This window comes from Monodon monoceros, unplaced genomic scaffold, assembly GCF_005190385.1.
Source record: "Monodon monoceros isolate NGI ecotype Baffin Bay Population unplaced genomic scaffold, NGI_Narwhal_1 Super_Scaffold_12, whole genome shotgun sequence".
In the NCBI taxonomy this organism is placed as follows: Eukaryota; Metazoa; Chordata; class Mammalia; order Artiodactyla; family Monodontidae; genus Monodon; species Monodon monoceros.
In genome coordinates, this window is record NW_021703768.1 from 5,030,369 (window position 1) to 5,058,125 (window position 27,757).

General features: G+C 41.2%; 1 protein-coding gene across 1 annotated transcript in view; it reads left to right on the forward strand.

Moving 5' to 3' along the window:
* ADAMTS16 (ADAM metallopeptidase with thrombospondin type 1 motif 16) overlaps positions 1 to 27,757 on the forward strand; it is a 154,427-nt gene that overhangs the window by 38,051 nt on the left and 88,619 nt on the right. Inside the window, exons 4-10 of the mRNA XM_029219208.1 lie at positions 1,133 to 1,415; positions 5,142 to 5,341; positions 6,801 to 6,884; positions 9,085 to 9,244; positions 10,273 to 10,378; positions 17,607 to 17,744; positions 25,447 to 25,600. Coding sequence (XP_029075041.1) covers positions 1,133 to 1,415; positions 5,142 to 5,341; positions 6,801 to 6,884; positions 9,085 to 9,244; positions 10,273 to 10,378; positions 17,607 to 17,744; positions 25,447 to 25,600 — 1,125 coding nt within the window. The remainder of the gene's footprint in view (positions 1 to 1,132; positions 1,416 to 5,141; positions 5,342 to 6,800; positions 6,885 to 9,084; positions 9,245 to 10,272; positions 10,379 to 17,606; positions 17,745 to 25,446; positions 25,601 to 27,757) is intronic.

Consider the following 27,757-nt stretch of genomic DNA (forward strand, 5'->3'; position numbering starts at 1 on the left):
GCTCACACACACACACACACACACACACACACACACACACACAATGTTTAGTTAAGATTATTATCAGGACATAATTAGCTGGCCTTTTTAAATCATTATGTTCTTGCCAAATGTGTAAATGTACTTTTAAAGATTACCTTGAATTAGTTGGTAAACATTTAAATTATTTCTTGTTTTGATTATTTTTTCATTTTGTTTGTATTTTTTATGCTATTACAAACAAGGATTCAATTATACATTCACAAATACTTATCAATATTGGGGAAGTGCCTACAAGAAGTATTTGGCAAGAATTCCAAAAGGTTAAAGCAGAAACTAACACACCATTGTAAAGCAATTATACTCCAATAAAGATGTTAAAAAAAAAAGAATTCCAAAAGTGTAAAATCCTAGAATTGAATTATACATTTTCAATGCTGATAGATGTGGCAGGTCTGGCCCCAGTCTACCCTTTCCCAGTGTCATTGCCTGTTTGCTCCCATTTCTCCTAACAATTATCAAGTTTGAAAAATACTTGCCACTCTAAAAGGCAAGTCTCTCAATTTTCTCTCCTTTAAGATATTTTTGTCATTGTTTGTGCTTTCATTGTCTGTTATGCTGTACAGACATTTTTTGTGTTTTTATAATCAGTTCTTTCCTATTTCCCAAATACTTTGCTTAGAAAGATCTCCCTGATTCCCTAAGAAATTCCTTGTGCTTTCTTCTGGATTAATTTTGTCAAGTTACACTTTTATAGAAAGTGTCACATTTTATTGAAGTCTGAATAGAATTTTGCTACTTACTATATTAGGATTATAATTTTACGTCTTTATTTGGGAACTGCCCTCACCACCTCCACCCATATTAATATCTAGGGTTGTGTGCTTTCTCCTCCAATTTTTGCTTTAAAGGACCTGACCTTAGTATGTTGTGCACTCTCTTTGCTCCTGGAGTCGAGTCAGGACACCTCCACACCAGTGTCTCTGCAAGGGTGTGGGTGGGGAAAGGGCTCAAGAGTGGGGCTGTCCCATCCCTAATTCTCAGCCCCCTGTGCAACCCCTTTCAATGTGTGCTCTCAGTGGCGGGAACAGCACGTTTGTGAGCAGATAACAAAACAGTGATGCACATTTCTTTCTCCCTCTCTATTTTGCAGTCAGGCATGATAAGAACCCAGGAAGCGGACTACTTCTTGAAGCCCCTCCCTTCACACCTGGCAGGGGCCCCCAAGGACTCTGCGGGGGCTGGGCCTCCCTCCCACATCCTGTACAAAAGATCCACCGAGGCTCGGGATCCAGGGTCCCACCAGGTCGCGATGATGGAGAGAAATTGGCGGCTGGAAAACCGCCACCTCTTCCACCACGAAGATCAACCCCCGCGCGGTGGCTCCAGTCCCAGGCAACCACAGAAGCTGCATTTCTGCGGAAGACGCAAGAAATGTATGTAAGGGCGATTCTTTTTAGTATTTAACGATTTGGACAATTCTGTAAGCCAACGGAGTATTTTTAATTTTCTTCAAAGTAGTCTGCCCTAGAGGTGAAATTTGTTGACTACCTTTGCTAAACTTAAGTGATGATTCCAAAGCAAACCCATCAACTGTATGTTCAGTTTAAAACATCTCTCCCTGGTAGATGGATAGATAATGGTAGATGTTTTTCTTTGTTTGTTTGTTTGTTGTTGTTGTTTTGTTTGTTTGTTTGCTTTTAAAGAGCTGTTCCCTGGGCAGATTAAATGACAAGGTGCTCAGAAATGCAGACTCCACCATATGTCTTCAAAAGAACCCTGGCATGTCTGCCTGGTAATTCTGTACTTTTGAGGTCTAGATTTATTAAAGCTCACATGCTTTTCCCGCAGAGGTGATTTGTCCCTATGCAGGTTTTTATACTTCACTCACCACGTCAGAAGACAGAGTATGCATGACAAAATTTATCTGCAATTTATCACCAAGGCTCTATCGAAGTTCTTTTTGTTTGTGTCGTGAACATTTAAGAATAGATGTGATATTTACATTTTATGAAGGAACGTCTCACAAACTCAGGAACAGGAGTTCAGTGTTTTCTGGACTTTTCCTCACTTCCTTCGGCTTTCCCCTCAAGCATTGCTTTCTTTAGCAAACCTTCCCCAAGGAGCCTCTGGAAAGCCCATCCTTCTCTGCGGCTTGGTTTCTTTGGCTGCTAGACCCAGCACCCTCAAATAGAGGTGGGCATGTGCAGGGTCTCCGTAAATACTGTGGAGAAGAGAGGATGACCCAGAATCACTTGGCATCTTTGATAAAAGAACAAGTACCACTGACTGTCTGCACCTGTGCGTCATCTGGACTCATATCGTCCTGTAACTAAGTCTCAGGCTACATTCAAAAGGACTCGAAAAACTCAAGCCAAATTACTAAGAGTGAGCTCAGTCTTAGGGGAGGCGGCGGGAAGAACAAGGTTGAGCACAAGTAGAGGGAACGGGAGGCTGCGGAGGTCAGGGAAGACAGTCTGAGCGCGCATCGGAACAGGGCACACTGACCAGCAACAGCTTCCTGAGTCTGCGCAGACAGGGAGAAGCTGGCGGAGGCGGCTGGGGGCGGGGCCAGGCAGAGGCGGGGCGGGTCAGAGCGGGACCGAGGAGAGGGACTCAGGCACAGACAAAGTCAGAGCCAGGATGGTGCTCACAGGGCTCCTGGTGAGGGTGTAGTCAGAGTAGGACAGATTCCGTGTGTTGGGGACAGAAAGATGACCAAGCACCTGGATCCAAGCAGGAAAGATGGTCAGGGCTGTCTTCACCTCTTTGACAGGCCACACCAGGGCCTGAAGCACATGTTGCAGTGTCTCTGATCAATCCAGCAGTGCTGACCATTCTGGAATGAATATGACCCTTTCATTCTTATCTGGAGGTGATCAGAGTCATTCAGGCCAGTAGCCCTAAGGCACAGTTGTGCATACAGGGCGGTACGATTACGCTGTTTGGTGGGGCTGTGTGTGCACGTGTGTGTGTGCATGTGTGCACATTTGTAGGTGTATTTGCTTCCACAGCCGTTTCAGAATCTCAGTAGATGGTGTTGGGCCGTGAAAGGCAGTTATTTGAAAAAGATACTAAACTGTACAATAAGGTTTGTGTTTGGAAAATGGAAAGAAGTAGCCACTGTTTTCATAATAAAACTAGAAAAAAAAAGTGCCACAAAGCGCCACTTACTGTTGGGCGACATCAGTGGTTAATCTGGTGCTGTTTGACTTGCCACCGTTTCTGTCCCCTCCTGCTGGGTAGGTGGCAGTTCCTGAGGGACTGGGGGCCCTATCTAGCAGAACTGACACACAGCACCTCCAGGATCAGCATTTAATTCTCAGGACTCAGTTACTTGTGCAGGACAGTTCCATGTTGTCCATGAGGCTTGGGGCTTCCCTGGAGGAATCCTGGTCTTCTGTCTCAGTGGGGTTCACACTACAAAGATTCTTCTGTAGAGTTCAGAAAATGAGAGATTGTTCTGTGTGTTTAGGCATCTCTCTGTGGAAACGGGCAGACAAAAGCAGATTGATTTGCTTAAAATCAAAAGTGATTCTGAACCTCAGACTCATGAGTTAGCTTGCTACTTCTAGCTGCAGGCTTCACGGGTGGGTTTTGAGCTGGGACTCACGTGTTTGGGAAAATGCTGCAGGACCATATTGAGGGGGGAGTGACTTGTTTTGAGGGACTTGTCAGAGCCCTGGCTAGTAAGATCACCGCCCCCCGGTGCTTCTGCCTCTGTTCCAATACTGGGGGCCTGGGAGGCTGCTATGCTCCTATACTGTGTCCATTTGCACCCTGTACCTATGGGAATTAAGACTAAGGGTCCTGGGACCACACTGCCAGATCTGAAATCCATTTCCAACACTTTCTAGGGAGGGATTGTGAGAAAGTTACGTTCATTCCCCATGCCTTCGTGGCCTCACTCCTACCCATGGCTGGTGTAGAGAATGAATGAGTTATACATAGACATCTCTTAGGGTGGGGATCTCATCTGTGTAAATTGCATCAATGTAAATGGTGCATGATGACTGCTTATTAACCTTTAGCCAGTGTAACAGTTATCCTCCGAAAGGTTCGTTTAGGTTTGGAAGTATTTTAGCAGAGAGATAAAATGCAACGGACATGGGAATCAGTCAAACAAAACAGCATCTTCTAGCAGTGTGTTCCATGAATAGAGCTGGCATAGCCTTTGAATTAGCACCACCTAAATATGGGGATATTTTGAAGCCTACTTTCACCTGAAACCATTCTAACCACATTTTCTCAGGCATCCACTAAACCTAGTGATTTTTAACATAATGTTAATTTACTGATTATTAATGCCAAAACTTTTTTTTTTTTTTTTTCTTTTTGTGATACGCGGGCCTCTCACTGCTGTGGCCTCTCCCGTTGCGGAGCACAGGTTCCGGACGCGCAGGCTCAGCGGCCATGGCTCACGGGCCCAGCCGCTCCGCGGCATGTGGGATCTTCCCGGACCGGGGCACGAACCCGTGTCCCCTGCATCGGCAGGCGGACTCTCAACCACTGCACCACCAGGGAAGCCCCAAAACTATTTTTAAATGGCTTACTCCAAGAGGACCCAGTACATTTTGTCTTTTCATTAAATTAGATAAATATTTGCAATACTTTTTAGGAAATTCAGTTCTGCAGCGAAGTGGATCTGTTTTGAGCAGTTTATAACCCATTGGAAATACTACAGACAAACCAGTTGTGTGTCTAGACATGGGAATCAACTTTAAAAACTATTAGGTCATTAAAAGTCTTCAAATAAGAACACAGTATAAGACAGCACTCCTTTTTGTAATTATTAGTTTCATTGTTTTATCAATAACTCCTTTGCAGAGCCCTGTTGAACAGATCTTTATGTTCATAGTCTTTGAACATCATGCTTTTAGATAATAAGAGCTCAGAGCCAAAGTGATCTTCTTTTTGCTTTAAATCAGGACAAATTTATACAAAAGTCAATATAACAATGAATTCCATGACATGTAGACTATGCACACTTTACTTAAATGTAGTGTTCCACCTTAACACATGTTTTGCATCACAGTTTTAAGGGTTTTATGATTCATTTTATGAACATTCATTTTTAAAATCCATTTTCTTTAGCACGAGTTCCACCACTGGTTTTGTGTGACAACTTTACATTCATTTCCTCTCTGAACGCCCCCCTGTAGACATGCCCAAGCCTCCCAAGGAAGATCTTTTCATCTTGCCTGATGAGTATAAGTCGTGCACAAGGCACAAGCGGTCCCTTCTGAAGTCTCATAGGAACGAAGAACTGAATGTGGAGACATTGGTGGTGGTTGACAAAAAGATGATGCAAAACCACGGTCATGAAAACATCACCACCTATGTACTGACAATACTCAATATGGTAGGAATGCCCTTCTTGTTGAAGTCATGTGTGTAATTCCACCTAATGGTGTGTGTGTGTGTGTGTATATGTTTTGCGTCCTACTTTTATTTGTGGGTTTATGTCTTGTACACAAGAAATATTTTATCTGTGATAACTCCTTCACTTTTACTATGCGCCAATAAGAAGATCCTTTTTCAATCCTTCAGAGAATAAAATTCAGAGGATGAATAATTTGACTTTCTCTGTAAGCCAGTAACATATTTCAAGTTTACTGATGTCTTCATTTATCAGAAATCTATAAGAGGATGTGGAGACATCTGAGTGCAGTAAATCTGCCCATCAGCATTATATGTGAGATTTTAGATGGCTGTATAGAAATACCCATCTTTTTAGGGATAGGAGTGTTCAAATATTGAATATGCATCTTTCTATCGACAAGAACAAGGAACAGTACTCCCTTTAGAAGGTTGCTGCAGAGAAGATGTGACTGTGGCAGCTTTAGTCATTAATGAAGAGTGGAGCAGGGTGTCTAAGCCCCATTCCACCCAAGTGAGACCTGCATAACAGAAGACAAAGTATGGGGTCATCAAAGTGTATTTTAACATAGTTGTGATGACAATGTTTGAAAATGTTTTATGTCCTACCTCTATAAACAGAGTACCCCTAAATGTATTTCAACTTCCCATGAAGTGGTGTGGTTGCTATTACTGTCCTCATTTTTAGTGGCCAGACCCTCGTGGTTTATGATCTCCCAGGGAACTGAGGGAGGAGGTGACACAGACTGCAGGTCTGTGACAGCCCCCACTGCAGGTCTCTGATGTGTGCAAGCATTGCCTCTATTCTGCAGAGCTTTTCCAGCATTTCTACACCTCAGTGCCAAATTAGTTCCCTGCTGCTTCCCATGTCTGGTGACTCGTCCTCGCTCATCACCCCATATGCCACTCGGATCACTCATTTTTACACATGTGACCATCATCCCTAATGATGGTCACATATCCTTCCCTGATCACCTTCTCTCCACATTGTTTTCCTTCTCTTTCTTGTATCCTCTTGGTCTTTTCCCAAGAACTTCTCTTATTCTTCTGGAATATTTTGCTAGGACAGCTTCAGGAGGGCTCTGCTGTGCATCATCACTATGAGTTAAAAAATAAATTAAAAGAAACAAAAAAAAGCCTCCTTATGTCTAATGAGGACACTTACCAACTAGGAGGCCTGATAAGAGGTGTTTGATAAGAGGTGGAACCTGCCTCCACAGACTTCATTATTTTACTTCCAGGCACCAACAGTAAGGATCCAACAATTGGTATAATTGGCTGTTAGATATTCCCATACCTGTGTGTCTAGCAATGTAAGAAACTTAACCTTGCTATGTCACTGGAGAACACAGGATTGGCCTTCAGCTGTGGACTCCAGGCTAAGGGCTGGGGGGAAAGGGTGCCGTGTATAGGGACTGATGTGGATTACCTGTCCTTTTCAGGTGTCTGCTTTATTCAAAGATGGAACAATAGGAGGAAACATCAACATTGCCATTGTAGGTCTGATTCTTCTGGAAGAAGAACAGGTATTCTTTGAAACCAGTAGTTTTTTTTCCCCCAGAAAAATAAATTCAAAATAATGCTTTGTTTTCCTAAATATAATTGTTCTATGGATTCTTTACTTCTCTTTCCCTTGGGGACAAAAATGCTTTAATATTTTGTGTCTAATGCAATGAGTTTCTTGTCAGTTCCTGTAATGCTTATTTGTTTTTTTCTGTGTGTGATTTTTGTGCAAGAGTAGTAAGAAATAGTCATCTGACTGGCTAATAAGAAAATGGAATAGAAGAGTTACTTTAAATACCCTGTTGGAAATACACTAGGAATGCAAGGTGCAAAACTTGTCCTCAGCCACTGTGAGCTTTGAGGATGGAGATGAAGTGAGCCCTTTGGTCTTTTGCTAGAAGACTAACAATGTCCTGTAGCCCGGAAGTGAAATTGTACTGTGTGGCAGTGCATTGTTGTACTCTATTGTCTCCCAACTGCTGAGACTGACCTTCACCACCTTTGGTCTCGGGATTTTATTTTTATAGAGATTCTAGGATGTCAGGCACATTCCTCTCATTGTACACAAACCTCCAGATTATGCTGGATCTTGGGAGCAGTGGGCATAAGACTGTCTGTTGCCTTCATTTCAGAACCCTGTGTGAACACACAGAGGTACCCCTCCACTCACCATAAGGACTCGTGTGAATATTCCGTGGCAGAAGTAAGGGGGACGTCTTAGCCATAAAGGGCTCTCACTTGTATTTTGCCCCAAGCTGGTCATTGATTGGACCTGGGGGCGTAAACCCTGGGTCCTAGTCAGGCACCCTGCGTCCAATTTCACCCGGGCTGACATCTTCACAGAGTCTCCTGTTAGCCACAGTTGTCTTGTTTATGAAACAAATGATTTTTAGATGAAATCTGAGATCATTTATGAGATTTAAGATGCCTTCAGATTTTCAGTTTCTGGGGTGCTGCCCTCTTTCCCTGCAAGATGGGGCATGCACGGGCAGACCTGCTTCTAGCCTGAAGAGTCAGCAGGATACAACTCCATTGTCTTTTGTGTGAGTGTGTCTGCAGAGGGGGTGCTGAACTAGCAGGGCTTCTCAGGTGACAGGTTAATTATTCTTTGTATTAAAACGTTTCACCTTGGAACTCATCCAAGCGGCAAAGAATAAGCGAGGTTATCATTTGATCGTACACCTGTGTTAACTTTAATTAATGCAGTTTTCCTGGAAATCACCCGCTGAAGAATGTAAGGCATGTCCCAGGGTTGATGTACAGCATTTAGCTTGGGTGCATTTGACTCTCTGGAAAGACACAATAAACATTTAAGGAGAAAACATAGTCAGTGACTGAGAGATGCAATTTCAAAGCAACACTCTGGTCATGAAAGCTTTAAACAAGTTCTTGTCCTGAAATTGAGGTATTTAACCTGGTTTTCTCTGACCATCCTTAGAAAAATATATCATACGTATAAATAAGCTTTAAAGAACTCATCTGCCTGCCAGTTTGGGGAGATGTGCTTGCCACCCCGCCCACCCCCAGTTCTTCATTTACCAAGACTTCGGGTAGTCTTCACTCTGATCTTTCACTGCTGATCTATTAGAACTTGGTATATATGGATAAGGTGAAACGTCATCTGTATAGTTTCCTTCTAGTTCCAGCCTATTTGCTAGAGATAAAGCTTTGTCACTTGAGCTGCCTCTTCTCATAAACATGGTGCCTCTGTAGGAAAGTGACTTAATTTAACACTGTAATAATAACTCTTAGAAGAGTTACAAATTTGAAATCTTACTTGCCCAACTTGGTTATGAAATAAACACAACACCATCTGGGTGTGTTTTTGTGTATGTGCAAAGTCTCGTATAAACGATTCTGTTGCCTTATATAATTTTTCAGTGTTTTATAAAGTCTTTGAATGTGAACATTTCATGCACAGAAGTCATCTTTCTTGGGTCATTGAAATGTGTTCAGAGTCAGCAAATACATCCCAACTGTTTTGGTACAGAACTAGAGAAATAAACATGAGTGTCTACACTGAGTCTGTACAGGTTTTATATATGACACCCTCCTTTGGATTTTAACACATAAAATGGGTAAATTAGTTTCTGCCATCCAGATCCACCTGTGTGACTGAATCCAAGTTAGTGCTAGTTTTCTGTGATGACAGAGCCAGTAACAACTGCATGACAACATGTTTTCTTCCTGTTATCTCGGGCTCCTGGTCTGTCTCCTGCATAGCCAGGGCTAGTGATAAGCCATCATGCGGACCACACCTTGAGCAGCTTCTGCCAGTGGCAGTCTGGATTGATGGGGAAAGATGGGACTCGCCATGACCATGCCATCTTACTAACCGGCCTGGACATATGTTCCTGGAAGAATGAACCCTGTGATACTCTTGGTAAGACCCTCTGCCAGGGTTTTGAGAAACACATGTGTGCTGTGTGCCTTCAGTGGCCTAGGATATAGAGTATTTTTGCCCTCATTCCGAATCTGTAAGCTGTAGCTGCTGCTGGGTGGAATTGTAAGGAATAAACTCCCTTCCCTGTATAAACTGTGGCCAAACAGAAGAGTATGCATTTATTCACCAAAATCAGTTCTTTCACAAGAAAATGTCTCTCACAGATTCAAGAGCTTCTATCTCTTCTAATTTAAGAAATAATTTCTTCCATTTCTTCTTCCAGTGGTGAGAATAGGGTCAACAGATTCAAGGGTGTCTCATTCTATGAAAAAATAATAATACATTTATGAATATTTGTAGAGATACTACAACAATATTGGATCCCTGATTTTTCCATTTCTCTATGAATATCCCAATCTTAGCCATTTTCAACATGTTTATTAGGCTGGGTGTATCTTGGTGGTGTTTTATAATATGATACAAGTTTTTTATACTTTTCCAAATAGTGTAAAGCACAGTATGCTACTGAGCAAGGCTCTCCTGACCTTTTTTCCTAATTCTCCATTTCTTCCCAAGATCTTAGGGAAGAAGGGTCTTTATTACAAAAACATTCAGATAAGACTTGGTTTAATAGAGGTTAGTCCTGACTACTTGTTCCCAGAAAGCCCTGAGTACAAGGTGGACCCTGGGCTGCCTCTGAGGACTTAGAATTCAGGAGGTTCCCACCCTGCACATGATAAGCTCACTGGGCCTAAATTGTACAAATAACATGGTTTACACAGAAGACTTGCTTTCATTCTGGGGGCCTGGAATTTTGGCCCACTCCAGGCAGGGGTGCTATGTGACCCACATAATTCAGGGCCCTTTATATGATTGTCCAAGGGTTTCCTGTTTCATATTTCACCTGACAAAATGAGAACCAAATTTCTCTAAAGGACAGAGGTAAATACACACACATGACACACCCTCTTTCTTTATTTTACTACAATATTGCTCCTATATGTTCTTTTGATCTTTATGTCCTGTAGGATTTGCACCCATAAGTGGAATGTGTAGTAAATATCGCAGCTGTACGATTAATGAAGATACAGGTCTTGGACTGGCTTTCACCATCGCCCACGAGTCTGGACACAAGTAAGTGCATCTCCCTGGGAGGATGGAGCCTGGGGTCCTCTGCAGACTGGAAGATTGTCTGGAGATTCTGGTGCAGTAGCTCAAGCCTGTGAGGGGAATTCACACATTTGCAGCAAGAACGCCAGTAGGAAATGCTCACGTAGGTGCTTCTGTTTTATTTGAGTGTCTCGTCACACACATTCTAAAGCTGTGACAACACACATGTTTGCACTTTCCTCACTCCCTTCTTCCCTTCCTGCTCACACATGTGCATACAATCACAGACTACAGACTCTTCTGTCTCTGCTCCTTTGTCCTGGGTTTTGAACTTGGTCCTGTGAGCTCATCTCATTCCATGGTTAACTCCTACGGGAGGACTCCACGTGACTGAAGATGGTAACAAGCCCGCCCATTGGTAACTTACTATTCTCAAGTTTGCATTCTTATATCACTTTCAAAATTTGTAGAGATGGGTTTTGACTGGTGTGCAGGGTTTGGGACATACAGGGAGGACAAGAGATGCAGCCTGGTGGGAGCTGGTTTGCTTCCCACATCCCCACGTTCCCACCATTGTCAGTTGTGAAATGGGGCAGCATCAGGGGGAGTGGGGAACCCGGGGCTTTGGCACAGATGGATAGACACCGATGCAGGACAAGCAGCTCTCAGCAATGGGTGGCATGTCATTAGGAGTATCTTTTTAAGTGAGAAGCTTACCTTTATTCCTGTAGAATGAAACACTTCTGTCCATTATTTATAGTAGCTATTATTCTTAAATAAGATTTCTTAGTCTAATAATCTATAGGCTGCCTCACTTCGAGGCTCCATCTATTAAAAAAAAAAGTTTTTCTCAGTGGGGCCCACTTGCTGATTTCCTGCAATTGCCCTGATTTATATGAGCATCAGCAGTGGTAACACAAGTGTTTTCCTGCTGGACTGAAACTGTACTTGAAGCTTCTCCTAGAAAATTCACAGCCAGGAATTACAGCTTTTCTATTTTCACTTTCATCCTCATTTTATTTGCAAATTACAAAACTTGCAGAAGGCAATGTTTGTGATTTGGTCTTTGCAAAGTTGATTTCTCCATCCCCTGTTAGAAACTGTACTGAGGCCACTCATGTCATCCCGACCTGTTCAAAGCATCTGTGTGTGTGTGTGTGTGTGTGTGTGTTTGTACACATGTGTGCCTGCTCTTAATGGGCTCTCACAGAGGCCCTGCAGACTTTGGCTCTGTGTGAACTGATGACCTGAAAGTGAAGCTTATATCTCATTACTGATGCCTTCATCATTACAGGTAATGATTGACTTTTTCAGTGCCTAGAAAATTGCACCTACACTTTACAAAGCTTTCAGTTAAGTCATAATTGTAAATAGGCTGCTAGAGTTAAAACTTCAAAAAAACTCATTATTTTAACGACATGGGGCTCTTGCTGTCCTCTGAACCATACCTGAATTTAATTAAACAATCAAAGTAAGAAATATTTAAGTCATCAAGGGCTGAACAAATCAGCATTAGATAAGCAGTTGAGATTCAGGCCCCTGGTGCATCCAAGACGAGGCTCTCAGTCTTCCAGTCAACAAATATTCGTGTTTGCTTTTATTTTTTTCTTAGAAGTCAACTATTAATATTTCCTTTCATCACTAGGGCTGGGTGTAGATGGAAAAAGAATTTCTTCCAGACAAGAGAAAAGTGTTTTTACTTGCAAGTGAGAATATAGGTGGGAGGAAGGAAAGGAACTCTAGATTTGGATGCAGGCAAGCCCCACTCCTGATAGAACTGACCTCCAGGAAATGATCAGCTCCTTCTCCAGCACCTGCTGCTTAGAGAATATTGTACAAGAGTCAGGAGGACTGAGAGCTCTGAGTGTTTGACGTCACCAGTGAAATAGCTTCTGATCATATTGAGGAAATAGGAAATACATGTGGGAGGAGTGCACATAAAAAGCACGTGCTAATTGCCAAAATAAGTGATCATAATAGTACTGATAGTAATAATAACGCTAATACGTGCTCTTTGTGGAGTAGTTTCACATGTAACTCTAAGCCTGGAAACCCCTGGGGATGACCTCTTATCTTCCCTTCACTAGCTGGGCAAGTAGCCTGGGCTGACCGTTCAGCACAGGAGGCGTGGAGGAGCTGCAAGGGGTCAGAGGTGAGCTGAAGGGGGCGTATTTCTAACACATTCTTAGCTGTGGCAACTGCATCAAATGAGAGGGGCCGCAGCAGGGAAGATTCAGCAACCCAGCTCTGTGCATTTCAGGTGAATTGAAAACAAACACCTTTATTCAGTTTATTCATTTAAGAACTATTATTACTTGGAGAAGGAATCATAAGTTTAATGCATGGATCAAACAGCATGCCTTCCTCTTATCCTTGGCAAAGAGCTCTAAGCAGTCAATTTCTGAGCCCTGTACCTTAAGAATTAAAAGAATAATTTTATATTTATAAGTTGTAAAACATCCTGTTTCACAGATGAATCTTACTTCTTCAGTTTGGTTTACATTCAGAGGACATTATTAAGGTGGAGGAGTACTTCTCTGTGCATTTCAGCCACAGGTTTCCTAACCTTTAACTCAAAGAAAGATGCAGTTCATGCCCAGCTAGTTTCTTCTACGAGGCTCAGTTCTTTTTATCCTAAGACATTTTGTGGTTTCTACTGGAGAATCTGACCTAAAAATAGGAATTGCTAAGAACCAGTGTTTGGATCTGTGTTGGGAAGGGGAAAAGAGGGTCTGGAGCTGAAAGTGAGGTTGTGTGCTTTCCCTTAGTGTGTGGGACTGAGCCAGGACTGGTGCAGGGCCAGTTTCCTGCTTGTATTAAATCATTTGTCACAGGATGTGTGGTTTCCTAGATGCAGGTGTTGAAGAATTGGCACAGACACACTAAGGGTTCAACTACACATTTTGAAGAGTATGCCATCTGGGCATGGATCCATTTGAAAAATTCTCACTTGCCAAAGGAAGTCATGCCATTAGATGGGTAGGGCCCTGGGACTCGTATTCTAGATACCCTGTGGTTCTCTGGCAGCCTGACAGTGACCAGGCTGCATCTCCTGATCTCCTCTTGCGTGGGTTTCCATATGCAAAACCCTTAGAGCCTGTGAGAACTCAGCAGGTGCGTGCAGGTGCAATTTAAGTTGCATTGTTTGAGCTGAACATTCCTTGTATATAAAGTCAGCTTAACTACTTAATTTGCATGATCATTTCAGACCATCAAGACAATATTAAACATACTTACTGTGCTCAGGAGTATTCATGATCCATCGTTCTGTCCCCTGTCTTTTCCACTACTTATTGACCCATTCACCAGGCACAATTTGCATTCTGCCAGCAAAGCACTGTGTTGCGTTCTATAAAATGACTAGTGATCCATGCCCTTCAAAGCCTAAAGAAAGATAAGATAGGCATGGCATGCAAGGGGTCAAGCAGTGAGGGCTGTAGGCATTTCAAGAGATGCAAGGAAAATCAGGGAAATCTTCTGGAAAGAAACAGAGTCGGTGTGCTGATACCATTCAGCTCAACCATATTGGGCTGGTGATGTTAGACTCCCTTTCAAGCATTTGCTGGTGATGTGTGCACCTCACTGATTCATGACTGTGCTGTGTCATCAACCTGAGCCCCTACAGCTGGGTCAGGGAGGTGCTGGGTGATTTTAAGGGTTTGCAGAATATTAAAGCAAGTGGCTGCTTAAAGATCACCTTGTCTGGTGATTGTCAGACTGCCCCCTAGGGAGCTCCAGCAGGTTGGAGCATCATTTCTTACCAATTTTATTTACTGTCATTCCTCCTAAGATTTTTGTTTGTTTCTGTGTCCAAAAAGTATTTGAAAACCGTTGACCCTTGGCTGAACTGCCTCCTCACCCCCCTACACACACACACACACACACACACACACACACACACACACACATGCACAAAATATGTATGCAAGTGATATCTGACATCTAGATGTTGAGAGATTTGATCAAGACCACATTTGAATCTGGGAAAGATACATTTTGAATTTTCCTTTTTGACATGCATGGTGCCAGGTATTCTGAACAGTTTAAGAGGAAGGTTTTATTATCCCATTTTATAGGTGAGGAAACTGAGTCTCAGGGACTTGAGAAATTTGCCCCAAATCAACCCACTTGTGAACGACAGGATCAAGACCTGATGGAGGTTTCCCCGCCTCCACAGCCTGTGTTCCCCCAGGTTATCTGACCTGCCCTGGCCCTGAGAGTCCCACATGACTGCTGTCCCCATGTCCACTTCCCGTCTCTCGGGGAGGATGGGTTTGCTTCTTGAAAAGCCTGCATCAGGCTCTGGACAAGTAGATCCTACCTGTGGTGCTATCATCACCTCCAGGGTGTGATTTACCATCCAGATGACTTTGACCCATCGTTGCTTTGAAGGGTTTCTCCTTTCCTTGACCTACTGCTGTCTGATCAGCTTAAAATATTGGTACAACCTCTAAAAAAGCTTGGCTGTTCATCATTCTGGGTATATCATTAGTAATAAAGAAATACTTGCTGATGTAATTGAATAACTCAAGAAAATTCTATAGAAGACATTAAGAGCATCTGATACTGAATATAATTCTCAAGTCCAAGTTAATCTGAAATTATGTTTACATTTGGGTATTTGAGTTGGTGGTGTAGCTGGAAGGTTGTTCTTTATTCATTCAACAAACATCGGTGGAGCACCTGTCACGGACTAGTGAGTCCGCTTGTACTCGGGCTCTGAGCATTGTTAAGAAGAGCCCCTGTAGATAAGGAAGAGAAAAAAGGGCATTGTTTTAACATGTAGGGTGATAACCACTTTGAATAAAGTATTATGAGTCATGGAAGCAAAAAAAAAAATGTCTGGTAATGTATAACTTGAATAGTAATTTTATTTCTTAGTTGTCAAATACCAACCTTATCTTCAAAATGTGTCCTATTCATTCTTCCATGACTTTATTAATGTTAATATCAACCGTGATTATCGTATGGTATTTTCATGCCACTGTGCTAACACCCACAACAGTGCAGAATATGGGATTTGTACTGCTTGGAAAAGCAACTCGAGACATAGTAGTGCTGAAGTTTGGGTGGGCATCAGAATCACGTTATTGTGTTAGGATTCACCCAAATGCCAGAGCCTAACCCCCAACTTACTAAATCAAAAATCTAACAGGATGGGCTTTGGGGAGGCACATGTGTGGTGCATTTCCCAGATATTCTGATACACAAAAAAGTCTGAGAATCACTGAAAATGCCTTAGATGAAAATGGTTAAGACCAAGGTGTCCCCAGACCTGGGATGTTGTGGCTTTGAATTCCTTAGAAATGTAGGCAGAAGTGGTAGCAAATTCATCTAGGACACTCGCAGGACCCTAATTTTTCTTCTTTATATTCAGGTCAAAGGCCAACCAGGGGAGGGTACTTTGTTATTTCGTTTTTATCACTTTCTCCCCAAAGCAGCCTCTGCGTGAATCCTCTTCATCACTGTGGCACATTTCTCCGGCCATGTGGTTACCCTCACCTTCATTGATTGCTTCTAATAGAACTTCAGAGAATGGGTGGAGGCCGAAATGACCACAACTATGTCACCCTTGGTACTGAGCAGGAATTCTGCAGAAATTCGACAATGTTTGTGCGCCAGATTTCCTTGGACACACCTTTCAATCACGCTCCGGTTACACTATTGCAGGGGTCCCGCCTGGTCTCTGACGTCAGTGTCGGGTTCCAGTCCGGACTCTGAGACCCTGGACAAGCCTGTCTCCAGCCCTTAGTCTTGCTGTCATTGTAGGCTTGTAGGCTTGTAGTAAGATTCGGGTTAGAAAATATAGGTAATGTGCTTAATATCTTGTCTGAAAAATAGTGCTTACAAATGGGAGTTGTCATTTTTACTGATATTATTAAACAGCTCTAAGAAAAAACAGTTAAGTCTTCAGCCTCGGACACAAGTGCAGATTCCCTGGCCCCCTTTTGGAGTCCACTTCCCCTGTGTTGGTGTCTCCTATCCCTGTGACCCTCCCTCCATTCATCCTGGGATTCTTGGTGGCAGAAAGCCCACAGATGCAGTAACCCACCTGTCCTTCTTTGCTTTCTCCCCTCTTGCTTTTCCCCTGCCTTCTGTATCCCACTCATTCAGAACTGCTCTCTGGGAATCCATACAGTGATCGGGTGGGTACCAGACATTAATGGCCAAAAATGGCTTGACTCTCCAAGGATGTATCTACCCTAATGGGAAGTCTTCAAGGTCACAGAGCTCCCAAATCCCTGAGGCTTTCTTCCCAAGGTAGTCAGTTGTGCTCTTCTGAGGTGGGTGAAGATGGTAACATGAGGCTATCCCACAGGGCTAGCTTTAGAAAGTTAAGAAGAAGAGCGTACTTGGTGGGGAGAGGTAGCAACTCAGTCAATGGGATTCTTATAGGTGCAAGGCTGCAGTTTTCTCGAGTGACAGTAAGGGGTTGCTGTTGGCATTGTGGGATTTGAACATCTGCAAAGGACCCTATTAAGAGGTCCTATAGCCACTGTAGCCTGAGGTGTTCCCATATACTAAGCTAGGGCTGGAGCCCCAAAGTGGTCTGGTTTCAGCCAAGAGTAACAGACGTACCTTCAAACAACGCCTGCAGATAAACGCCACCACAGCTACTCACTGGAGTTCCATGGCGCCACTTCCTCCAAAGGGATGTAGGGAGTCTGGTCAAGTACTGGCCTGCTGTCACAGCCTCCAGCAGTGAAGACCTAGCATAAGCTGGATCAGCACTGGGTGTAGGGACAAAATGTCAGCACCACCAAGAGGGGCAGTAGTGGTTTAGTAGTTCTTAAATTGTGTAAACATCACACTCCCCTGTGGAGCCTGCATTTGTGTTTCTTACAAACACCTGGAAATTCTGACCATGGCTGGTGAGCAGCAAAGAGTGTAGAGAGAGAAGAAAGCAATAAGAACACATCAGCTCTTTCAAGATCAAATAAACTGCCTCTACATCCCACTGGAAATGCTTTTTTATAATTAAAATGTCTGCCTTTGGCAGACATCTGGACATGTGCTCTGTTTTGATGTTGGTGTGCACTTTCAAACAGCTGGACAAATGGTAGGTCTCCAGGAAAGGTCTGTGACCTCATGGATATTCTCTCCTGTTTGGCTGTTAGGACTCTTTCTTCTGCCTGCCTAGCATACAGGAGAAGGGGGGCCTTCACATTGTTGACTTGTGTTTGTTAGAGTGTGTTAGACAGTTGAAACTGTTATTTGTTTTGAAAGACCCATTTCTTTCTCTCTCTCATAGCTTCGGCATGGTCCATGATGGAGAAGGGAACGTGTGCAAAAAGTCTGAGGGCAACATAATGTCCCCTACGTTGGCAGGACGTAATGGGGTTTTCTCCTGGTCACCCTGCAGCCGCCAGTACCTGCACAAATTTTTAAGGTATGAACCCCTAAAGCTGGTTGTGTATCTCTCTGTGCCTTTGATGTTCACTGCTGGGTCAGCCTAATCCTGTCCAAGAAACCCCAGACCCAGGTGCCCCTTCCACAGATGGTCCCCATTTAAAGGCATCTGGAGACATTCATGTGACCAAGGAGTTTGCCAAACACTTTCTTAGATCCTCAATTTCTGCAAGCTTAATCTGACCTCATTTACCCTTTAGAGTCAAAAGAATCCCTTAAGATACTTAGCAAACCAAAGTATTTGTCACTACCATTTGTTTTGTTTTTTTTTAATTCTTCTATAACCAGACATTTTCAGTCCATGATTTTTTTTAATTTTTTAATGTTTAAATATTTTCTTGTAGTTTTATTGAGATATAATTGACATACCATGAATTATTATTATGTTTTTTTACAAAATACATTTCTCATTAGGAGGAAAAAAAAAAAGAGTATATAAACCTTCACCTGGGTCTAAAATCCTATAATTTTAAGAATTATTTCTGGAAGGTTTCATCATAGCTCTAATTCATTTAGGGTATAGAACATTAAGGAGGTACAGTTTGACCCCCTGAAAAAGAGATAGTCAGTAGATTTTAAAATTTTAGAGAAATAAGGGACTTTAAGAAACATTTTTAGATCTGCTAGTAAAGTGGATTATCCCCCTGGTTTCCTCTCTTTCTTTCTTATTTTTTCAGTAGAGCCCCTCTTCTTTTTTTTTTCTGCTGCACAAATTAACCCATCTTGTTTCTAGAACATCATTTGGGCAGGGTCTCAGCCCTATTTCTGTTGGTTTTACTCACCACGTTCTGTTCATTATCCTATGGGTGGTTCCCTGTGCTCACCTGGGGCAGTGAGTGCACAGCTGGTTTCTCTTTCTTGCTGCCTCTTCCATCACCTCCAGACCTCATAACACATCTTCTGAGCTGCGTCCTGACTACCAGCCTTGGGGGCTCCAGCCTGCAGCTGTGGTCCTTCCTCACAGCCTTTCTTTGAGACCTCAACTGAGATATTTTACCACTTAAAGGAATGATGACTGCCTTCCATATTTTGTGCTACCCAGGAAGAGTGAGAATTTTGTAGATAATATCTGTACCCTGGTAATATAAACCTATATTCTAGGAATATACACTTGATCATTTTTTTAATTTCTATTACCCAAAAGACAATGTTCACATGACACAATCGGTCCTTCCAACATTTTCTGTTCCCTGTATGGTGTTCTCTTGGAGTCAAGTTGGGGATTGTTAGCACTTGTTTTAGCTTTTTCATGCACCTGTTCAAATGTGTGTGTGTGTATTGTGTGTGTGTGTGTGTCTTTGTGTGTGTGAAGGACTCTGCTTTCCCTAATAAAGAAGATAATTCACTTTAGCTCACAATGCTCTTATTTGTATTAACAAGGAAATTTTTGAGTTTTCTATATCCCAAATCCTTTCTATAAACTTCTACATTCTTTTCTTAAAATTTTACTTCTTTTTCATCTTAATGGCTATGATGAAGATATATAAACATTTTTAAATTTTTTGAAATATGCTCTGACAACTTGAAAATCCCAGGGATGCAAAGTATGGGCATGCAGTGAGAATCAGCATCATGAAAGAGTCCAGAAAAAGGTTTTAAACTGCCAAGACATATAGGAAAACTCACAGAAAGGAAATAGTTATAGGCTTAGAGAATAATTATTTTGATGACATTAAATATGGGCTGTAATCTTCAAATCAGAATAATATCCTGAGAATACTTATTGAGATTCTGGAGTTCAAAAACATTTTGTCCAGTGATACTGGAATGGTTAAACATATGCTGAAGTATGCTCATTTGTTTTTGTGCCAATCAGTAAAACCCTTCTGTAGCCATGCAGTAACAAACATTTATTTACAGGGACTTTACTGATTTTTTTAGACCACATAATAATAAAAATGCAAGATTTTACATGCTCCCAAATTTGATTTCTCAAAAGATTAAATTTTCCAAGATAGCCTTTCCTTGTCAAATTCACTCTTAAGATTAATTGTACTTGAGATGTCTAGTTGTGAATTGGACGTGTCCCCAGTGCATCAATCCTGATTTTTCATTGGCTTAATGAACCTGAGACCATCTTTTATATGTTTGCTGACTTCCTGATTTGTAAGTAATCAAAATACTGTTATATTCTCCACCAATTAGTTGGCATTTTGGACATGATCCCAACAGTGAGTAAGGATAAACGGCCAACTTTACAAAGATGAATCTGTTCTCCTTTATGATCAGCCTAGCATTGGGTACACGGAAAAAATATATATAATAAGGGAACTCAATTAGCCTGAAGTTGTCAGCACAACTTTTCTCTATACTCGGTAGAGTCAAGAAGGACAGATATGTTTTTGCAGTAAATTCCTCAACCTCATCAATAAAGACATACGTCATTTCCTATGGGCAGACACAAACCTCATCACATTCACTCATGTCTGTATCCAGGAGGCCTAAGACTTAGGGAAATTTTAGCTCGTTATTTTAAACTTAATGACAACATGGACTCATCTTCAACTTGCTTTTTAAAAACTTGAATCATGCACTTCTGATCAGTGAACACACCTCCCCGCTTTTCATACGAATCTGCATCCATACATGAGAAAGGTCATCATAGGAAAGCAGGAATTTGAGGGATGCCCTGCCATACCCCAGACCACCCTGCCGATGGGAAAACTTGATTTGGCCTGAAAGAGTATGTTTTGGGGCATAATAGAAATAATACATTTCAGTTCACATCTTGCTCTGCTGTATAATATTCGTCTTAAGAAAAATAAACCAGTGAGTCATGGCTGAGTGCAGTTTCTGTGAGACTGGAGAATGGGCACTGCCGTGTCGTTGATCAGCAAGGGAATCAGAGCTCATGTGCCAATCAGGTCTTCATCACTATGCCGGGGAAGGCCTTGACCTTGGCAGCTAATATAGCCTATAACCCATTGTCTCTCTTGGAAAAAGGGGGGATACAAGTAAAAGAACTCTCGAGCTCTTTAACGTTTTATGGTTCATGAATCAGAGTGGGAAGAGGACTTTGAAATATTGTTGCAGAACCTCTGGCCTTGCCTTATTTCCTTCATTGACATTGTATATGTAGTTAAACACATATATAGAAAAGTACAAAATTATGAGCATATAACTCAGTAACTTTTCACACAGTGAACATTTTACTGTAACTTCTACCTAGATCATGATATGGAGCACGTTACAGTAGCCAAGTCATGGAAACAGTCTAAGTGTCCTTCAATGGATGAAAGAGTAAAGAAGGTGTGAGATATATGATGTATATGTGGTATTTATATGTGTATATGCACTGTATCTAATTATATCTATCTATCTATCTACCTGTCTACCTATCTACACACACACTGTAATATCATTCAACCATGAGAAAGAAGGAAATTCTGTCATTTGTGACAACATGGATGGTTTTTGAGGGCTTTATGCTGAGTGAGATAAGTCAGAGAAAGACAAATACTGCATGATCTCACTTATATGTGGAATGTTAAAAAGAAAATCAAACTCTTAGAAACAGAGAGTAGATTGGTAGTTTCCAAGGGCCAGGTGAGTGGGAGAGAAGTAATGGGTGAAAGTGGTCAAACTTCTAAAGATGAGGTGAATGAGTTTCTGGGACTGTCATGTACAGCATAGTGACTACAGTCAACAATACTGTATTTTATAGTTGAAGTTTACTGAGAGAGTAGATCTGAAAAGTTCCCACTACCAAATAAAAGTTCTAACTTTGTGAAGGGATGGATGTGTTAACGAACCTAAAAAAAACATGGAACACTGCTCTCCCCACCAGAATACCCTTCCCCAATGCCGTCATCACCTCCCTCTTCCCCACAGACAACCATTCCTCTGACACAGACGCCACCGTAGACAGTTTTGTCTGGTTTTGAACTTACTATGAATGGAGTCATGAGTTATGTGCTATTTTGTGTCTGGGGTCTTTAGCTAAATATTTTGATTTTGAGATTCATCCTTGTTTCTGCATAAAAATATGATATTCATTTACTTATTTTTAATTGCGTGGATATGCTCCAACTTATTAATCCACCCTGTTAGTGATAGACATTTGCATTTCCAGTATTTGACTATTATAAGAAATGTCACTGTAAATATTCTTTTGGCTTACACATATATCTGTGAGTATACCGAGCAGAGAAACTTTGGGGTCATAAATATATATGTACAGTGTCAGTAGACACTGCCAAATAGCTTTCCTAAGTGGCTGTGCAAAGCTACAATCCCACAAGCACTTATGAATATTCAGATGGTTCCACAATCTTGCCGACACTTGATCTCGCTGGTCTTTTTCATTGTGGCCAATCTTGTGGGTCTGTGGTGGTGGATCAAAGTGGTAATTAATGAGATTGAACACCTTTTCACATTTTAAAGGCTACTTTAAAAACCTCTTTAGTGAAGTGTCTGTTCAAATCTCCTGCACATGTTTTTTAAATTAAACTCCTTTATTTTTCTTATCTCTTGTTGGGAGTACTTTATATATATTGAGTAGGAACACTTTGTGCATTACTGGAAATATGTATTGCAAATATCTTCTTTTACTCTATGACTTAGTATTTACACAGTATTTACACTTTCAGTGGTGTCTTTTGATAAACAGAAGAGTTTTCTTATGTTTTTAAGGGAGTCCAAATTATTCATATTTCTCCTTTAGGATTAGCACTTTCTGTACACCACTGGAAAAAAACTCTGCTTACCCCAGAGCCATGAATATATTCTTCCACAAGCTTTGTTGTTTTGCTTATCACATGTAGGCCACCTGACTTTTGTGTAGGGCATGCAGCAGAGTTCAAACATATTTTGTCCTGGTGGATATCAGGTGATTGTAAAATGGCTGCAATGCTTTTCCTTCATGCACCCACACCCTGTTGTATGCCTGTGCCCACCTCACTGACTCTGGGCTTAGCTGTGTGACCTGCCTTGGATGAGGGGACAAGTGCAAACATGCCCAAGCATGAGCCCAGCCAGAAGGATCAGGGGTGGGATCTGCTCATGGCTCTTCAGATGCTATGCTGACCAGAGCCGACTTTCACATCACAGTGTTGACGTGTGTGTTGCTGTGTCTCCCCCTGCATGGGACCTTCCAGGCCCCTAGTCTGTGCACTGGACCAGATAGGCACCTCATCCTCAGGGCCATGTACAGATTCTCTGTGGCTCCTTTGAAAGTTTACATGTCTTTTGTTTTCAGGTTACTTTTGACATTTTTCTGTGATTTTGGTTTTCTGTAGAATTTCTTTCATGTACCCACGTGTATTTCTTTTTCTTTTTCCTGCTTGGGGTTTTAGAACTGCTTACATCTGTGGTTTATTGTCTTTCATCAGTTTTTGAAAATGTTCAGACATTTTATCTACAAATATTGATTCTGACCCTTTCATTCTGTCTTCTCCTTTTTGGATTCCTGTTGTGTAAATGTTAGAACTTTTCACAATACCTCACATACATATTTTGTATATATACATTCTCTGGTGAAATTCTCTATGTTAACCTCTATTTTCTCAAAGCTAATAACCATAATAATTTTAAAGTCCATTTCTGACTACTCCAGTATCTGGATTCCTTATGAATCTGTGTCTATTATTTGTGTATTCTCTTGGGTTTCAATATTTTGGTCTCATCTCCCAATACATTTGGTAATTTTGAACAAATGAAGGATATTGTTAATGAAAAAATTAAAGACAAGATAGAGCCCTGAATGATGTTATCTTTTCTTTCTAGCAGACAGGGCACTTGCAGTTTATCAGTAAGTCACTTTGGGGTTGAGCTGATGTCACCCTGGCATTCGGTCTTCCTAAACCGGCCTTTCACGTTATTTCTTTACTCCTTCCGCAAAGACCTAGTATGGCTTCCGTGAAAATCTTGTTTACCAGGGCCGACCCACAATTTCAATCTTTATCTCCCAGCCCCACCAGATTGCCAACACCTTGCTCAACTTCTCAGCCTCGTAAGGACCACTTTCCACTCGGCCACTAGGCTTCTTAGCATCTTTATATGACTCATTAAATTCCTTGAGGAGAAAAATATTACTGGGTGTTGGGTTCACTTCTCTACTTTCCTTTGCTCTGGAAATGTTCATCCCTCATGTTCTTTTTACTTTGATAGCCTTCTGATGCCTGTAGAACAATCAGTCTCATACGTGCTGGTCCACCATAGTTAAAAGTGGAAGTCCTCTTTGAATTAAATTTTAAGGATGAATAAAAACTAATAGGTTACATTTGATCAAACTATAAAAAAATCCTGAATCTGTGAACTTTAAAAAGTTTTTTTTTTTTCAATCTCTTGCTTGGGTTCATCAATGTAGCTGACTTTTCCTAGTTTCCTTTCTATGCAATGGGAATAGTATTGCCAACCCTGACGTAACTTTAGGGAGATAATGGGGAACATCTAACTAATATATAGGAATCATTTGAGATCATTAGAGAGAGGTGCTATGGAATTCCAAAGTTGCCAAATCACTCCTGTCATGGAGTGTTAGTTATGCTTTTATTCATTTTTCTCTACTTATAGACCCTTACATCATGATCATCGTAGCAGTAATAGAAAGATCACCTATTCAACACTCACAGTGAGCAAGTCACTGTTCTTAGCACTTTCCTAGCCTTTGATTTAATCTATTAAAAGGCTTGTGACCTCCTTGCATGTATGTTTAATGTCCTGTCCACAGTGACTGGTGCCCTTCCTCATGTTTTATGTATGTGGATATTAATTAAGGGCACACATGCATCAGTGGGCTCCAAGGCAATAGAATCTGGGACCTGGGTCCTGGAGACTGGGGCCAGAAAGATTCTGATCAAGGTGGACAACCACACAAAGAAAAGTTTGGGGATGCTTAGGCAGATCTACTGTTGTTAAGCTTATTGTGATTACAGAGGTGTTTTGTTTTTGTTTGTTTTTAGTTTTTGCTTATTGAAATTTATAAATAATATTTAGTTGCTATTTGCAAACACTTGTTTCCCCTCCCTCCAAATGCAAAATTTATACCAAAGCCTGTCTCTGGTAGGGAAGAGGATACCCTATTTGTAGAGGAAGAAATCTTTAGTTGGCCTTTAGCCCATCTTCTAGGGAACTTAAGGAGAATTAATTTTCTTCTTGACTTTGGAATCTAGTCAGAAATCAGCCTGCGTATAGAGCATTTCTGGTGGAAATCATTGCAATGCTCCATGTGGAAGCTGGAAGCTATTGTGCAGGAAAGGAAGGAAGGACGGAAGAAAGAAAGAAAATTCCAGCCTTTGAAATTGGCTGATTGTGTTTTGCTGTTTACAGTGCCCATTTCATCTTTTTATTGTTCCTGGCAAGAAGTGTACTTTTTAAGGTGTCTGATATAGAAGCTCCTCACATCAAACATCTGGTTGTATTATCCCATTTCACTCTCCCCATGATAGGTTTCAGAAATCCGATGAAGAACAAATTGCCTCCCTGGAAAAGGTGAAACATATTATGAACAATTTCAGAAAATGTGGCCTCTATCTTTTAAGAGAATTAAGATAAATGTTATATTGGACCTCAGGAGAAAAATGTCCCCTCTTCTTTATACAAGACATGTGGTAAAATTGCATGAGAAAGGAAAGGCATGATTGAATTACGTGTAATTACATGTAATTCAATCATTGAATTACGTGATTGAAGTTACATCTTTGGTAATTTCCGGCATCACCAGCAGTTCCTCTTTGTTTTAGCACTGCCCAAGCTACATGCCTTGCGGATCAGCCAAAGCCTGTGAAGGAATACAAGTATCCTGAGAAGCTGCCGGGAGAGTTATATGATGCAAACACACAGTGCAAGTGGCAATTTGGAGAGAAAGCCAAGCTCTGCATGCTGGATTTTAAAAAGGCAAGTGACTGTTGGCAGATGTTCAATGTAGAATTCTTCATAAAACCGTTTTATTCAGTGAAGCTGACATTGATGTATTCTGCGTTTATTGGGTACCTACCAAATGTCAAATCCTGTATGTTAGGGCTGGTACTATATAACAGGAAACACATGTTTTACTGGCAAAGAAAATGACAGTGGATACTGTTGTGGGGATCAGTTTCCTCTCAAGTACCGACTTGGCCTGTTGGGTCAGTTCTTTCTTTCTGATTTATCATGTGGGAGCCCAGCAAGAAATCTTGGTTGGTGTAAGATGGCAAATTAATACACTGCATTCCTTTCAAATGGTATTTAAGAAACAACGTCCCCCCACCCCCCTTACCTTCCTCAGATATAGACAAAATTTACTAGAAAGCAGTAGCCTATCTCAGACTTCTGATTATTAAATTCCTCAAATTAAGTGTTTCTAGAGAAGTCTTTCATAGAACTCCATTGACCCCAGGGACACCAGAAGACTGGTTTCCTCATATAAATTCCTCATATAACACAGAGACATGTGCTCTCGCTAGACAAGGGAAAATCGAGATTTCACAACTTGCCCTACTAAACCACTAGGAAAGCTACACATAAATTAAAAGAAATTAACTATTTTTGAGGTTTCTTTTATTCTAGTTTATAAGGAAATCAAGAGGAAAATAGACAAAAATATATAGTCTTCCAGAAACCTCCAACATTTCAGAATGCACTGGGAATATTCCCAATTTCAATCTAATGTGATAATCTTCTTTCTTCTAAACTAAAGTAGATCTCCCCCCAAAAGTCAATTACAGCCGTGTGCCAGAACTGGATTCTTATCTCCTCAGCTGGGTAATCTCAGCTGGGAACAAGAATAATAAACCAGTCAGCATCAGCATATATTCCCAATGTTGCTTTTTCATTGGCGGAATATGTGAAATCCCTGAGAATTTTTTGCATGTCACTCTCCTGTTTGCTAAGGAAAAGGAGCATAAAATTTTTCTTTCAAAGATGGAATGTTCTACATCATACTGCTGGTTTTCACATTATTTTGCTGTGACCATGGAGTATCCTCCGTGGTAAACTAGTGCCGTTTGGAAAATACAGGAAATAAGAAGTTAAATGCAGCAGGTCTTTTTATTACTGAGGAAATATTTACCTGCAGGGAAATGTATTTCTTATAGGTGTACAATTGGGTTTTAACAAATGTATTCCCCCATGTTACCAGCATAAATCTAGAATGTTCCCTTTTGCCCCTTCCCATTCAATCCCCTTCCTACCCCAGTAAGCAACCATTGTTCTGATTTCTGTCACTGTACTTTCACATTGCTTATTCTGGAACTTCATAATTGCCAAGTAAAGTTTCACATTTTGCCATTAAATATGATGCTTTCAGTTTTACATAGTTACCTATTATCAAGTTGAAAAAGTTCCCTCCTGGTCCTATATTGGTAAGAGATTTTATCACAAACTTATGCTGACTTTTATAATACTTTTTTTTTCTGCATCTATTGATATAAATGTATTTTTCTCCTTTATTCTGTTAATGTAGTGAATTGTACTGATGGGTTTAAAATTATTTTTCATTGATTTTTGAATGTTAAACCAACCTATATTCCTAGGATAGCTTTACTTGGTCATAATCTATTATTCATTTTTATATTTTGTTGATTTGATTTGAGAATATTTTGTTCAGGATTTTTATATCTGTGTTCTTTTTTTTAATTAATTAATGTATTTATTAGTTTATTTATTTTTGGCTGTGTTGGGTCTCTGTTTCTGTGCGAGGGCTTTTTCTAGTTGTGGCGAGCGGGGACCACTCTTCATCGCGGTGCGTGGGCCTCTCACTGTCGTGGCCTCTCTAGTTGTGGAGCACAGGCTCCAGATGCGCAGGCTCAGTAGTTGTGGCTCATGGGCCCAGTTGCTCCGCGGCATGTGGGATCTTCCCAGGCCAGGGTTCGAACCCGTGTCCCCTGCATTGGCAGGCAGATTCTCAGCCACTGTGTCTACCAGTAAGTCCTATATCTGTGTTCTTGAATAGTATAATTTAGAAAATTTTTTTCTTAAAATTACCATTCAAGAATTTATATCAGCGTTATGCTGCCCTCAAAAAATGATTTGAAAGTGCTCCCTACTCCTTTGCTTTCTTGAAGAGCTTGTAAT